The sequence below is a fragment of the Rhea americana genome, unplaced genomic scaffold, assembly GCF_003343005.1.
Source record: "Rhea americana isolate MKP2758 unplaced genomic scaffold, rheAme1 scaffold_76, whole genome shotgun sequence".
Taxonomy (NCBI): domain Eukaryota; kingdom Metazoa; phylum Chordata; class Aves; order Rheiformes; family Rheidae; genus Rhea; species Rhea americana.
The window spans coordinates 1,448,973-1,464,838 of record NW_028186934.1 but is presented as its reverse complement, the minus strand read 5'-3'; the positions used below and the strand labels follow the sequence as shown (position 1 = coordinate 1,464,838).

The 15,866-nt window shown below is 43.4% G+C and overlaps 1 protein-coding gene across 1 annotated transcript in view; it reads right to left on the bottom strand.

The window, feature by feature from the left end:
• TNIK (TRAF2 and NCK interacting kinase) overlaps positions 1-15,866 on the bottom strand; it is a 170,997-nt gene that overhangs the window by 63,681 nt on the left and 91,450 nt on the right. The window contains exons 5-9 of the mRNA XM_085322308.1: positions 12,998-13,108; positions 11,015-11,105; positions 9,517-9,647; positions 2,166-2,220; positions 1,255-1,333 (exon numbers count right to left, since the gene is read on the bottom strand). Coding sequence (XP_085178434.1) covers positions 1,255-1,333; positions 2,166-2,220; positions 9,517-9,647; positions 11,015-11,105; positions 12,998-13,108 — 467 coding nt within the window. The remainder of the gene's footprint in view (positions 1-1,254; positions 1,334-2,165; positions 2,221-9,516; positions 9,648-11,014; positions 11,106-12,997; positions 13,109-15,866) is intronic.

Sequence of the window (15,866 nt, the reverse complement as noted above, 5' to 3'; positions counted from 1 at the left end):
AGTCGCTTTTTTCAGCTAGCCTCCCCTCTGTCTGGAGGATGAGAAAATCTTTGCTGAATAAACAACACAGTTGTATGAAAAATAAACTCCATCATCTTACAATCCATTTTGTGCTGTAACACAGCATAATGAAGTAGGAAACTGGTGATCTGGCAGAAAACAAGTGTCCAAACTATTTTCTGAGCTATCTGACTAATGGTATCCTAAAAAGGCTGTGCAAGGACCCTATTTAGAGAACACTTTTAATTCTCTCTGCAGAGCTAGTAGGGAAAGAATCATCTTGTATTGGTTTTGTACCAAACCAGCTGATGATCAGGGCACCAAAATTATATGTCTGTTCTCAAAGTCCGGGAGATTTCAAGGGGGCTGACCCTAAAATCCCAACACCAGCCACCAGATGCAAATGCCTTCAAGCCCCTCACTTCTCTTTGGCACCGAGCATTTCCAATCCCGACCGATTACTCTGCTCCCTTTTTTGGTTCTTCATAAAGACTATAAATGAAATTTCAAGCAATCAGGCAGGACTTTTTAACTCCGTGAACTCAGCCTACTTGGGACCAAGTAGCACTATTGTCTCTCTAACATCTGGTAGATCTTTCCCGACAAAATCGCTACTGAACCTGGGGCTGGCAAACAGCACCAACCAAAGACAAGTGTTTTTAAGGACTCCTGCTCCTTCAACACAGAACAGACAGTAACAAAACAACATCTGCTGGGTTTCAGAAATACTTTTTCCTACGGGTTTTTATTGGCATACCCTGCTTTTTTTTTTCAAAACAGTGATGTATTTTTTCCTTCAAAATTTTAAAATAAAGCCCAAACTAAGTACAAATCTCTACATTCCTGGGCCTTCAAGATAAACTATTCTTTTTTTGGCATGTATACATGTTTCCACTCGAAAACGGAACCTCACTGGAAAGAAATGGGAGCCAAGCTAAGTGTCATGTGGTTTCAGGCTGCGTGAACCACCCTGGAAAAGCCAACTCTGCACTGCGAAATGGCAATGTCAGAGAGCATTTCTCTTGCTGCCTACCTAGTAATCTTGTTATCCCACAGTGTGCGACTTGTGTACATCAAAATGACTCTCTATAGGAGATCAAGGCCCACGCTTGCATTCACCATATGCTGGACACTTCATGGGCCCCTGAAGTCGTAAAAATGTAAAMAAAAAAAAAAAAACCCAGAACACTCGGGCTGCAAAAACAAGTTGCTTCAGAAATGTTTTACAGTAGTTGAAGACAGAAACAGACTCACCACTTCTTTGATTTCAGTCTTGGGGCTGGGTTGCGGGGGATGAGGAACAGGGCTCTCATGGGATGCATGTCACAGAGAGCTGAAAGTTGCAGTAAGAGGCATTAAACACAGCAGAAAGCGTACCAGACCCCATGCATTTCCTAAAGGCAGGCTACAGGAACAACAGGGGAGGACCCAAGTTTTCTCTGAGGTTAAAAGACGGGAGGATTTTTTTATGCACGTTACTCTACAAAGGCTTTCAACCAGTTGGCATAGGCTGGAGGTGGCCTGGAGTGTAGCTGAGAGCTCATTTCTCCCACCAAAACAGCATGTTTGCTCCCAGTATCATTTTGGATCAGCTGCAGGGGCCAGTTTGGAAGCTGGTGCCCCCACCGCTGAAGAAGGAGGGATGTTACAGCTCTACCATATGCCACTACGCTTAGCTTTATTCACTTATATTTACTGCCACATAAGAAAGGTCTCATCATAATGTTCAAAAAACATGGCAGTACAAGCTATGTTGATGTGCCAGCTACCTCCATCATGCTGATATTTATGTCAACAGGGAGGTCAGGAGCTGCTCAGGAGCAGCGTTTTAATGGCTTCCATTCTTTCACCCATATCTTATCTTCATTTTATTTGAGGCAACTGAGTCACAGAGAGCTTAAATGACTTGCCAGAAGTCATATGGGGTTTGGGTGTCTTCACTCGCTGTCCAGCACCTATTCCCTGGACCATGCTGACCTAAGGCAGCATCTGGCAGCTTTTCCATGCCATTCCTCTGGCGCCTCTCTACTTCCCTCAGACCTGGGGAGTCTGGGAACCCTTTGTATGATGTTTCTTGTACAGGACCAAGTGCTGGCTGATGCTGAGCAAATCTCAGCAAATTAAAGTTCAAAGGTTAAGTAAAATAGAGCAATACGTCTACTTACGGGGAGCGCCTTCTGCCATCTCGATGGCTGTTATCCCCAAAGACCACAAGTCACTCTGTAAAACAAAGCAGAGGGAAGCAGGTGAACAGCGGCACCTCATCACGACAGCGGGTCGCCTGCGGGAGGAAGGAAAGCACAGCTTTCCCCAGCATGGGGGGCTCAGTCCTGCATGCCTGCTCTCCGTTGTCTCTGCAAGTTCCCATGCTCACAGCTTCAGAGCTCTTCTCTTATGGTCTTCCTATTTGTTAGGATCTTGGAGGAGGCTTTCCCCCCTCTGCTGGGTTGGGTTGTCATTTGCTTTTCTTTTCTTTTTTTTTTTTTGAGTCTGAAAAAAAACATTGCCACCAAAAAAATATGAAGTGCAAGAGTGATGCAGCCCCCCCCCCCACCTCTGCTTGGGTGACTTCTGCAGCCTCTCCAGGCTATGCTGGGGCCTCCTGGAGCACTGACATCCAGCAGCACCAGAGCACAGCCGGGCAGGCCACCATGCAGCTGCTCGGCTCCACTCACGCAGCAAAACAGAAGTCAACAGGTGTCAATGGGCTCACACGAACATCTGAGCACATTTCTCTCTGCGCAGCACAGAGCAATTCCCCCACGTTGAAATGATCCTTCTTGCACTGAGAAATGCCTCTCCCATACCTGTCCCTCCCCTTGGTCCCTTCTCCTACCTTCCCAACCCCACTTTTTACTCAGAGGTTTATTTCAAAACCTTCAAAACATTTTTAGTGGATCTGTTGCACCCACAACACATGGCCAAGCTCTGCAGCCACCTTGCTCTCGCAATGCTGTCACTGACCCCGGTGGGGACATTGCCTGCGGGCAGACATCCTGAAGGTCACAGCACGCCCTTATTGATTGACAGAGATTTTATCTAAATTAGTCATGGTCATTTATGAGCAAATCCTCAACTCCTGCATGAGCTAGTAACAACCTCCCATCCTGCTCCATGGATAGGGAAAACAGGAAAGAGGGAGGAGGGGAAATGAAGCCTCCATGAAGTTTGGTACCAGCCCCCAAATGACTCAAGTTCCTGGGCTGGGTGTAGCAGAGTGCTGTTGTTTTTACTAATGATAATAGAGAGCTATTGGCAAAATTTTGCTATGAAGCAGTGTAGTAGTAGTAGTAGTAGTAGTAGTAGTAGTAGTAGTACTTGGCTCAGTGTCTTTTATTCTAGTTTGGCACAAAATCTTTATCCTGGTCTCCTGTGTAAGGTCATTAATGATGTAACAGGTCAAAAATAATCACAACCTTCAGTGAAGTAGGTTGATCCTGCTTTTTGTGTATAAACTAGCCTTCTGAACCTTGGCCACAAGAGGTTCTGCCTCACCACCCTCCCTGCCCTTTCCTGAAGGACACCCAGGGAAGGAAGACATGTGCCTTCTTTCCTTCAGGAACAAGTCTCATCCATTTTTCCTGATCCAACTGGAGAAACTTCGTGTGTTGAACCGCTGTGGAGGCAGCACAAGTCTGAAGGCAGTGAGCCTATGGGAAAGCACAGCAGCAGCCCTAAAACCTAGTGCGTGCATCAAAGAGAAATGTCCACAGGGATGTCCAACACAGGCTGTTCTGTCAACAGAACTAGTTGTTGCACTGTTACATCCCCACAAAACAGCTGCTCTGAGGGCTAAGGTAGCATATGAGGCCATGGGGCATCAACAGTAGACATCAAAAGTTAAATGGCACACAAAAGGTGAGATTGTAGAGGATTTCATGAGGAGAGAAATGGTCCCTCCAAAGCAAGAGGGCATTAGAGCATCCTGCTGTTCATCTAGATGTGCTTATTTTTGGTGCCAGAAGGAAGTCCACTTGCTCCTTGGTCTTTTGCCCCAGACTGCAACCAGCAAAATGCCACAGAGACTCCTTGTCTCGGAAATGTATGCAACTGAGATAAAATTTTGCTCTTACTGACCAGGACTTCCGCTCCTCAAGCTGTGGAGCTGAAAAGCAACATATTGTACAGAAACTGAAACTACTTTCATGAACTTTCTGTCAGAAGCAAGATTCAGACTCAAAGTTTCATATCCTGTGACCAACCTGTTCAGCTTTGAGAACAAGGACAATGGCCTGGCTTTAATTCTCCCCTTTAGGATCCAAGTATCTATGTCCAGGCTCCTGTGGGCGCATGTAGCCCACAGTATCAATTTGGATGGTGAATGGATAGCTGCAAGCTCCCTACTTAAAACTGGAAGACATAAAAATGGATTTGATACAGTTTTCAAAGAAAACAGGTTGCCTGGGATAGATTAAAAATATGAAGTATGTTGAGATACCTCAGAACTCTCTTGAATTATGCACTGCTCATTAAATGGAAGCTAGAAAATCAGTGTTTCTCCAGTGGGAGGAGAAACAGGCACACTTTCATTATGCTGTTCCCAAGCCTTCCTCAGCCCACATGGTTTTCAGCAGAGGTTTCATCCGAGTCTCCCAAATGATCAGAGCACCAACAAAGCATATTTTGGAAAACCTTTGATTTCATAGCTATATCACCTTTCCTCCTATTTTCTCACTTGCGAATAGGAACATTTATACCCCAGCTATCTGTCAGAAAGCACTGGTGAGTTCTACCCTGATGCCTGCTCACAAGGCCATACAGAAATCACAGATGTGCTATGGTTAAATCTCCAGATCCATTAATGAATCTCAGAGGATGGTTCAGTTCTCACAGACAGGGGAGGAGGAAGAGACAGTATGTGCCTGGCAGAGAGAAAATGAGAACCTTCCTTAATGGCATTGCTGCATCTTGTTTTTTGGCAGAAGGTGGCTAATTCATTATTCTGGACGCCATGTATAGGGCTGCCTAATGATTCATAACTCAGTACCCGATGCATTGAGAACAGAACTCAGACTAATTGTGGTGCCTCCATCTGAAGTGCAGTCTCTGACCCACCTCAGGCTGGGGGGCTGCCAACGGGCACCCTGCAGTCAGCTAGCACACAGGCAAAGAGCTTTCTTATTCCACTTGCTCTGCTCTGCTGCGGACTGCGAGGACAAGACTGCACTGCCAGCAAGAGTCTCTTGGAGAGAGCTTTACCCCCAGGTCTCGTCCATCCATCAGCTTCTCTGGAGTCAATTTGGACAACTTCCTCCCTTCATCACTGGAAAATCACTTGTCACAGCAGCCACTACAAGCACCACAAATCTTCTGAAACACAACAAATCTGACTGAACACTTCTGCTCGGCTCTTCACAAGGCCACGTTACACTTCTCTGAGAGCTCAGTGCAAAAGCCTTAAGACTGAAGTTCTGGTCAGCCTGAGTAAAGATGAGTAAGAGGACTTACTCAGCAGCATCAGAGTGAAACCCGTCAATGATGAGAGAGCAGTAGCAGGCAAGAGCAGAAGTTGTAGTCATACAGGGAACCAGAACAACCTGGATACTACAAACTGTAGCTACTACAGTTTGCTGGAAGTTGTATAGGAGCACTTTGAAGAGGTCTCTTAAATAAAGATTGGCTAAAGTTTGGATTACCAAAAAATTAGAAAACACTGTAAACAGGTACATCTCAGGGTGGAAGGGTCCTATTCTACCTTCCACCCCTCCTGGTGGTATCTCTACCTTGCAGGCCCTTTTAGCCTGCTTTCTGTCACATCACAAAGTCCCTCTTTTAGATTTCTTCTCTCCATTTCAAGAGCTGCACCTTCCAAACTGTTTCAAGCCTCTAAACCTACAATTGAATGGGTAAACCAAAGAAATGTTGTTCCTCTCTCCAAGAAACGTTGTTTCTCTCTTTGCTTGGCTTTTTGCAGGGCAGCAGTCTCCAAGAAGGCACTGGGTCTTCTGTCACCTCCTGCAGCACAGGGCAGTGGGGTGGAGGTCTGGAGCTAGTGAGAGGCACCAACCCCAGAAGGAGGCACCTCCAGAGGCCCCTTCTCACACACAGCCTCCAAGAAAGACAATTTCATTTTCAGTTTCAAGATGCTCCCCCTCCCCCTGTTAGCTTGCTGATGAACACTGACCGAAGTAGACCTTGTTAGATCTACTGTTTATCCCTTCCTAAAAATTCTCTCTCAAATCTTATTTACAGCCTTTTTACAGGACAGTCATATCCATCCTTTTTTTCTGTTCAGCTGGGATTTATGTTGTCTACTTAATTATCTCAGTCTTTCCACATTATTCAGTGTGCATGACCCCTTCTCTTTTGGCTGCCGCTGAACTCCTTCCAAATTCCTAGTATGTCTTTCCATATTAAGGTGCCCAGTATTATATGCAAGATGCCAAGTGATCTTAAACTAGAGCAATATAGAGAGGATTATCACCTCCGTAGGTCTCCTAGAGAAAGCAGACAACTTAGCAGGAAGCACACGTTTTATACTGATCTGGAATTCAAATTTCTTTTGGAATCAAAAAAGCTTTTCAGTCCACCAAGTAAAAAGAAGCTGTGCTAATATATTTGAATTGTCCTGACTTGGTAAGGGAAGCAAGCTCTTTTTTTCCTTTTGATTCTAAGCTTATTGACAAGATATCTCTAAAGAAAAGCGGAGGAATGTCTGGGGGAAAATCCAACAAATGACCTCCACAATGTGGGGTTTCTATTTGTTCTTTTAAAAGTGGTTTATTTTTGTGAGGAGGTATTTACTGCATCCTTCCATAGATTACACAGGCATTTCTTTCTGGCTAAGAAAACAGTGAGATCAGAGGCTTTTTGTCTACTAGATTAAGCCTGTGAGGATTTCTTTCTTTTATCCTGTAATTCTCATCTTTTGTATTCATTATTTTAAGCCAGTTGGCTAAACCTTAGAGCATCTGATTTGCATCCTTTTAACAAAACTGTCATTTACATTTTTTTCCTCGCTTCAAAGCAGGAGCATCAGGTGCAGGGTGCGACCCTGGGTACAGGCTACGTCCAGTGGCTCCCACGTCACCAGGAGCTCTGCAACCCATCAGTAAGTGTGTCGGCAGCAATCAGGCTGGTTTCTTATCCTCAGTCAAAGGAAGACTGTCAATGCCAACTTCAGAGACCAAAGCGTCCAGCCTGCGATGAATGCTGGTCCTTGGGGACAACAGAGGGATTCTGATCCCAGCATGTGTTCATCAGTCAACTGTATATTAAGTGCCCTACTTATTCTGCAAAGAGAAAACCTCAGGGATTTCTCAGAATTAAAAGTTGCCCATGAAGATACAAGCCCTTTTTTTTCTTTTTTTAAGGAAGAAAAAATAATATGTGCACCCTCTCTGAAAAGGAGGTTTTCAAGTTCTCCTTCCCAATGCTGACTGCCTTAATGGCAAGAAACCACTCCAGAGTGTATCTGGCTCATGAAAACTAACATGGGATCTATCTAGTACCAACAAGCTAGAAAATATTTCAAGGCGAAACAATCACACATGCAAGTGAACTACTTATTTTTACAACCTCTACAAAATCATCTGACTTCCCAAGCCAGACTGCTGACGAGGGGAGGCTGAGCAGCTGACAAGCGAGGGACCACGAGGGCAGCGGAAAAAGGTGCCAGCGTGGCTCAGCCTCGCCGCAGCCTCTGCTCCCAACAGCTCTCGTGGCGCAGGAGCCGGGTCTCTGAACATCGCTGCCTACAAGGCCGGCTGCGTGGCGGTTCTGCAGAGGGGGAGCTCCAGCCGAGGCGAGTCTGGCTCTGCACTGTGAACTGCAGCCAGTGAAATTTGCCCCGTGGAGCTGCTACCCCTGGTTGAGCTCATCAGCTCACGTTGCACATGCCTCACTTGCATACACAACACAGTGCAAGAGCAGCTATCAGGTTAAGGAGCCCACCGATTTGTTAAATCTGCTCTGATGTGTCTAATAAACGGTAGTCTAACAACGGTGCACAAAATAAAGGAGCGCTGCGATTAATTACAGCATTGCAGAGCCAGAGTGAGAGTGCTGTCAGCAGAGACATGACGAGAGTGACTAGTGTGGGCTTTAGCCCTGCTATAAAACAGAGTAACCAGCAGAGTTAAGGAAATGCCTGTTCTAATTGGTTAATCAAAGGGAATTGAATAATTGCAGATTGAACTATTTCTACGTGTCCTCATCATTAACAGTTTCTGTAACCTCAAGCATGAATTCACAGTGGATGGCTGCTCTCAGGAAAATGATCAGTTCAAAAGCTGGACGATACACTTAAATAACTGAAACAGTAAAACATCTTCTACTTGTTTTAAAATCCTTCACCTCTTAAAAAATGCTTTGAAAGACTTGTAATTAAACCTCCAATCATATGACAATAGTGTGTTGTTGCAGTAATATATTTTATTGTCCTACTGTTAACAATCATCCACCTAGCCTTACACTGAAAGGCCCCCAAATACTTTTTTTAAACGTTACTTTGTGAACTGACCTCTCAGCATATGCATAAATAGAGGCACAAAAAGCTTTAGATACTTATCCCTGAAAACTTATCCCTGAAAAACCTATGCTCTAGTGTCTTGCTCTGCCTTCTGGAAATGCTGAATGGACCTTAGCGGGGTGGAACTAGAAATTCAAGCTCTAGACACTTCAAACAGCAAGGTGCCACAGCCGAGGGACACTTCTACAGATGTGTGTCCAGAAACTTGCGGTAAGGAAGAATCAGATAAAATACATTAAGTTTGCCTCACTTTAAACATCAGATCTCACTGTAGCTTGAACGGGCAGGTGGGAAGATGACCCTCCTAGCGACCTGGTATGTGGCAAAGGCCTCAGTTCCACATGATGAATCAGCAGCAATGTTGTGCTGCCATTGATCCAAAAATAAACTTTAAAAAGGCAACACAAATGTGTGAAAAGTAGGTCAGACCCCCAAATGTCTGTCTGTGTGGCGACCTTCAGATCTCTGTGTGAATACCAGCCTGCAGGCCAAAAGATATGATTTTGCCCTTTTTAAACCTGACCTGACTTTTCTCCAGAACAAATACAGCAAACATAGTTTGTTTGACTGTAGTATTTAAACATTCAGCAATTAAAAGCAAAAGCAGGTAGGAAGCCTCGGTCTGACACCTTTCTCAGCATAGAGAAAGATTCCTTCACAGTAACTTTTGAAACATGAAGAGCACAACAAAGATTCACGATGGATCTGAATTCACATCTCAAAATCTAACTGCCAGAAAGCAAGAGAAGAACACACTGCCTCTTGACATATTTTGCAAAGCTGCAAGCATATACTAAATTCCTGACTGCTCATGTTTATAGTATGGGACACAAAACATGAGATAATACCAAGCACCCTCTTCATCTGTTTATGACCACAACTCTAATTTCAAGCACAGATGAGTTAATTAACACATAGAGAAAACCTTTCCTCTGAGTCTCTTGGCTGCTTCACTTCTTTGACTACCATGTTAGAGAATGTTTTAGACTCTGCAAAGATCACATCTGTACTGATGTATAAATGAGTATGAATATGCTTGTCCTTACCTTAAAGTCGTAAGTGGCATCAGGATTTTCATCACAAGCAATGACCTCAGGTGCCATCCAGTAAGGAGTCCCAATGAAGGTATTTCTTCTGCCTACTGTTCTGTCCAGCTGGGCACTGACACCAAAGTCCACTATGGATCGAAAAAACAACAGGACATCATAAGGTCAGAGACAAACACGAGCAAAAGTTTTCTATTGAATGTAAAACATTAAGTTAATTCAGACCAACTTCTCTGCACAGTCAAGAGAAAAACTCTGAGCCAGACACATTCTTTCTTGATCTCTGCTGAGACCAACAGAGGTCAATCAAGGATGAATCTGATCATCCGATTTCTAGGTTCTGTAAGAAACCTTGTGCCTTTTCCTCTTTGCCAGGAGGCAATGAGGAGAAATCACAGCTCCTCATACTAATGAGAAACAGAGTTAGAAACATGAATAAGCAGCAGTTTTTGTTCTATGTTCTCTCATTTGAATTCAAGCCTGCCAAATATTTGCAGAAGCCTCATTTTTCTACCTGAATTCTTGTGGGAAATGGCATAAATGCAAAAGACTTAAGGAACTGAGGGCTAAGGACACAGGCCCATAGGGAAATGTCAAGCACAGAGCTGCAAAATGAAGCAAAAACTGATGAAATCAAATCAATGAGAAAATACTCTATGGTCCACTGAGTTCACTTTGCACAACATAATGGTTGGAGATTTGCCCTGGAGAATTTCCCCTTGGAGGGGAATCTTCACCAGTACAAAGCCAAAGGAGTTGGTGGTGCCATCTGTTAAGCTGGCTTTTTATTCTGCTGTAAAGAGAGAGAGACATGGTAACACAAGGTTTCCACCTCACTTTACCAGTGAAAGGGATCTTTCGTCACTGGCATAAATTAAAACGCATGAAGACAGCTTTAGTAACATAGGTGCTGGACAATCGAGGATAACAGCACATCATCTGTGCTCATCTGCTGTCTCCCATACGACATTCATGTAGATGACTGGTCTTTCAAAGAGTGACTAGCACTGCGTATGAAATCCAGAGCAGTTCTTGCAAGGGAAGCTCCCTTCTACAGACTAACCTTAGAAAACAAATCTGGGCTGTATCAGACTAAATTGAAGGGATTATGGTCCTTCAGACACCACTGAACAGCTGCAGGGGAACAGGCTTTGACTCTGAGGGCACACATATTCAAATATTCAACTTGAGGCATGAAAAAAATGGTCACAACTGTGCAACTCGTATCTGAGAGCAGAGCTACCCAAACTCTCTGTCCAAAACACTGCTGCAGGCACATCTTTGCCACCAGAACCTGATCATCAATCACTGACAGTTTATTGCATGACACTTGGTCAACACTCAAGGTCATATTACTGAGGCTGGCACAAAGAAAAATGCACAGTAGCTCTTTGCATCCATCCCCATCCCCCAAGTCTTTTACACAGCCTTTACCAATTTTGTTTCTTCTCTCCAGTCAGCCTACTTGCTACTTCCAAGAGCTCTAACCCACTCTTACCTAGTTTAACTTCTGCATTTTCCGTCAGCAATACATTCTGTCCCTTGATGTCTCGATGAATTACTTTGTGCTGGTGTAGATGACTCAAACCCTAGAGAATTTAGAGAAAGGTTAGAGGAATCCAAGTTCAAAGCATGTTATTTTCCAACATTCCTCCTCAACCAATTATGCTCCAGAAATGAAAGACTCACAGTTGCAGTTAAGCACTTGAGAACACTTTTGTTTACCATGTGTTCAAAATACTGTCCTATGTTACGCACTGGGAGGACGTACCCAGTAAGTGAAACACCCACGTACTGGCTACGTGTGCAGCACCGGGTGCTCTCTCCGGTGAGAGGAAAGAATTGTCAATTCTGTAGGGATTAAGACCAACCTTTCAGGTTCAGCGAGAACCTGTATTAACCCAAATTCCTCAGCATCTCTAGACATTTTTTTTCTTCCTCTGCATTTTTGCCTTTAGGGAGCCATTTGAGCAGCAGAAATAATAAAATGTTTTTGTCTCCTTTCTGTGTTTCCAACATCCAGAAACTGAAAAACCAATTCTCTTTTCATACTGGTCGAATAAATGGGACTCCAATACATTAATAAGCTTGTATTAAAAAAGCTACCATGCAAATATAAATATTATAACTTGCACATATCCCTACTAGAGATATCGCTCAAATTAAAATCTTGTCTTGGAGGCTAAAGGTAAACTAGCTTTTCTGTTGTGCTTTTTTTATTGGCTCATTAATTTCTTTTTGCAACCTAAGTTTTTATTTCATTCATTTATTATTAGATGGAAAATAATAAATGTTTCAAAGTAACATCTATCTATATTGCCAGCTTAGTAAAACACAGATTACTTAAAATAGAATTACTTTAAAAAATAATTTTGCATTACTAGGTTTACATTTCACATTAAGCATTCATATTTTAGGAAGAAGATCATTTTTGGTATCACTGCTGATGATAGTTATTAATCATGTTATGCTTGTTACCTTGGGATAACACCATGAAATAAGCTATGTATAGGAGCCCTGCTGCACTTAATTTTTACCCACATTATATCCGGTTAGAGGCTCTTTGATCCTTTGCACACTGAAGGCAAAGCAAAAATTTCACTAAATTTCAACAAATCCTGCAGCAGTGCAGGATCAGGTGTATTGTTTCAAAATTACAACAGGTTCTTCAACTTCTGAAACCCTACAGAGGCTTTCACCTATACAGGTCGTTGGTCTGCTGGCCAAGGGGCGGCCGCAGGGGACGGTGGCCTTGGACGCAGTGCTGTGGTCGCCTTGTCACTCATCGACAAGGACTATTTTAAGAGACAGGCTCAGCGAGTTCATATGTTTAAAAAGAACCTGTGTAAGTGTGGTTTCCTGACACTGAAACAGCCGTACAGCTGATGTTCATGGAGCGATAGATTTTAATACCAGGGGAACCATTACGACTGCACAAGCTGACCTCACGTGCACAGAATGCAAGCCAGCCTCTGCTGAAGGTGCCAGTATATGCAGCTCTGGCCTGGCCCATTTTAAGCTGTTCCAGTCAAAGCTTTATCTTGTGGGTAGAAAAGCTGCAGAATCCTCATTAAAGCCAGAGACACGTGGATTTGAGAAAACATGGGGGATTTTTCCATCATGAAGATTCTTTCCACAGACTTTATTAGCTCTCACCTTTCTGTTAATTGAAAACTTAATTCTAATGTGCATAAAACATTGCCCTATTAATATTAAAGAAAATTATATTTTTTGTTGAAGGAGAAAGGGGGTTAAAAGTCAGGGAACTAACGGAGCTAGAGGGCATTAAATAGTGCTTATTTATTATGCATCATACAAGTACATGAATCATTCATGCCCACGGGCACTGAAGCAGCTCTAGTCTATGGCAATGCAGCAGCCATAAAGCCACAAGAGCCATCTCAGAGGCTTTACACATTCTCTGAGTATCGAGTCCAACAGTCAGGCGATGCAGGACATTTAGCTCAGTCTGGATACATACCCGTAAAATCTCTCTGCAGATGTAGGCGATCCACTCCTCCTTCAAAGTATTCCCTTTCGTGTTCTTGATCAGGTCGGTGACGGAGCCAGCACCACAAAACTCCATCACCAGCTGGCAAAGGAAACAGAAGTGCCATTACTGCAATTAAACCAAAAGCATCCTCAAGGCTGCCAGAACCTACGGTAGGACCCTGAAGTTGGCAATGTTGCTACGGTGCCGTGACGATGCTACACAAAGCGATCATTACGTTATTTTGAATCTATATCAACTTTAAATCCACGTAATTTTTGTTAAAAGATAAATCTGCAAGATATTGGAAGGCTTGAAAGGCCTGCTGCTCTCCAGACAAACCGGAACAGGAAACAGGAATCAGTTTAGTACTGAAAACAGAAGAGGAAATCAGAATTTTCTGTATTCTGTACTGTTACATACTTTACATTATACTTACCTATTACTGATCTTTAATATCAATATTTGTGCAAGTGAAACTCTTTCTTGCACAGAAATTCTTCAGCCATGTAAAAGTGAAGGCAATGTTACAAGTATGAGGAAGTTTCTGCATACAACCTTAAAAACTAGCTTGATTTTTCAACTTTTTCTACCAGGAAATCTTTGTCTTTGACTGCTTTTTCAGACCAGAAACATGTCTTGAGGCGAAGATTGTTGCATAGCTGCAACCTCTCGAGGAGACAGCTGGAGTCCTATTGCTTGGGTTGTTCCAAATTAGACTGGGCACCATCGTTTGTACCACTTACAAAGTTTCATAACAGTAAATATAAAAATACAAAGATCTAACCCAAGCCCAAACTGGATATTGCCACTGAACAACTGTGAAATAAAATACACAAAAATAGCACAGGACACGAATCTGCCTCCCAGGAACATCACTGATTCTCACCGTGTCCAGGGAGACATCAGCTTGCTCAGGAGAGAGCACACACTCAGTACATACAACGAACCTGCTCGAAGACTCAGAGAGATGTTTTTCCCCCTGAAGTGAACCTGCATTTTCCAATTAGACCAGTTTGTCTGATAAAAGACGTTCCTTTTCTTTACAAGTCTCACCTTGCCAGATACTTAAGGCACAATTTTAAAGTTTCTTATCACATGATGCTTCCACAGTATTTAACATTTTCCTAGCAAATGACATCACTTTATTAAAAGCAAGGGCCAAGAGGATAAGGAAGGAGAGCATGAAGGTTAGGCCCAACCAAATTGCTCAAACACGCTGATTAAAAAGACCATTGTATTTAAACAATCATAAAACTCAGACTGAATACTGCTATAAGCCCTCAGTTTAAATAAAATACTTGAGGAGAATATATCTTATCTGGCTGAAAGAGCACTTTGACCATGACCCTATCCTTACTCTTGATACTGAGTTTCTCTCATCTTCCTAAAGCAACAGCTGAAAAATTCTTCGCATGTCCCTGCTTTATCACGAACCTAGTTCCAAGAAATGAATGTGTGATTGGCCAAAGCCCGCTCCGTGCAAAGGGAACGAACAACGCGGCAGCGTCCGCAGCTTTTCCATCCTAGCACGTGAGACTGCCAACGGGACTGAGTATAAGTAGAAAATAATGGGTTCCCGAATGGGGAATAGTGGAGCAATTGGTTTCAGAGCAGCTTTGCCTGTCTTTCTTCCCTTTGGCTGATTTGACACAGGGGGGATATCAGTATCTGCACATGTGTTCCTGGCGAAATAAATATTTGGGATACCACTGCAGTAAGCACTGTAAGGAGATCCTCGGAGAGCTGAACTACCCCACAAACGCTTTCCAACCCAAAAGACAGCCTCTGCAACCCTCCTCAGTCCCCGACCCACGGAAATGCATCCACACGCTCTTGCTAGGCTATGAAGGAGGTAGATCTTTGCGGCTGGGAAAAAAGGCAAGGATTTGGTCAAGAACCGCCGTACGTCTGTCCTCTCCCGCAGCAGTCAGACAAGTGCACAGAGACATGGTACCTGTCTGCACTCTTATGAGTTAAAGAGCTATGGAAGAGGAAGGGCAGATTATACCACATATTACCATCATGATGCTTAAAAGAAGACAGAACAAACATCATTAGAAGCACCCAGTGCATCCATTACTTTGCCAGATTAGCTTTACAGTGCTGGCAATTCTCTCAGCCCTAGACGCTGTCCCTGATTATCGCAGATGAAAGGTTAATTTTGCACCAGGAAGTGAATAATGCAGCTACCTGCTGATGTATCTGAAATCCATAATTGGAAGAAGGAAAGAGAAAAAGAATCGCAGGGGGAGTGTTTCCTGCTTAGCTTTTTAAGACCTGCACTATCCCATAACATCTATCGGAAAATATCCAGCACCAGCAGCTCTGTGGCAGCACCAGCAGCTTCAAGGTCCAGTTGGGCAGGGTCCAGGGGGGCTTAGCAGTGCACACGTGTTGCTAACGCTAAGGTATTTCCAATATGCTTTGCCATGAGTTCTCTAAGAGAAAGAGCAACAGAAAGATAATGAGGCTGCCAGCAAATCCCATTCCATAATGGAAGGCTTACAGACACCTGACTTGAAAAAAATACTATTTCCAGAAGTTTTATATGGAAGTGGAAAGGACCCAAGCAACTACTCCTAAATAAAAGGAATAAAACACACAATTTTTTCTCCAGCAAAACTTGCAGTTGTTGCAGTTTCTTTCTAAAATTCACAAACTACCAAAAATGTAGCTTTTCTAATGAGATATTTTTCAGTGATGTTGGCTGTACAGGTTGTGCTGAGTACAGAGCTGGCTGCCAGAAACTTTCTTTTGACCTTTGGCTGTGGTTCTGTGATCATTAAATACCGCAGCTCTCTACATCCCGGCCAAGCAGCAGCACAAGCAGGATCTGGATCAGCCACGGCCACTCCAG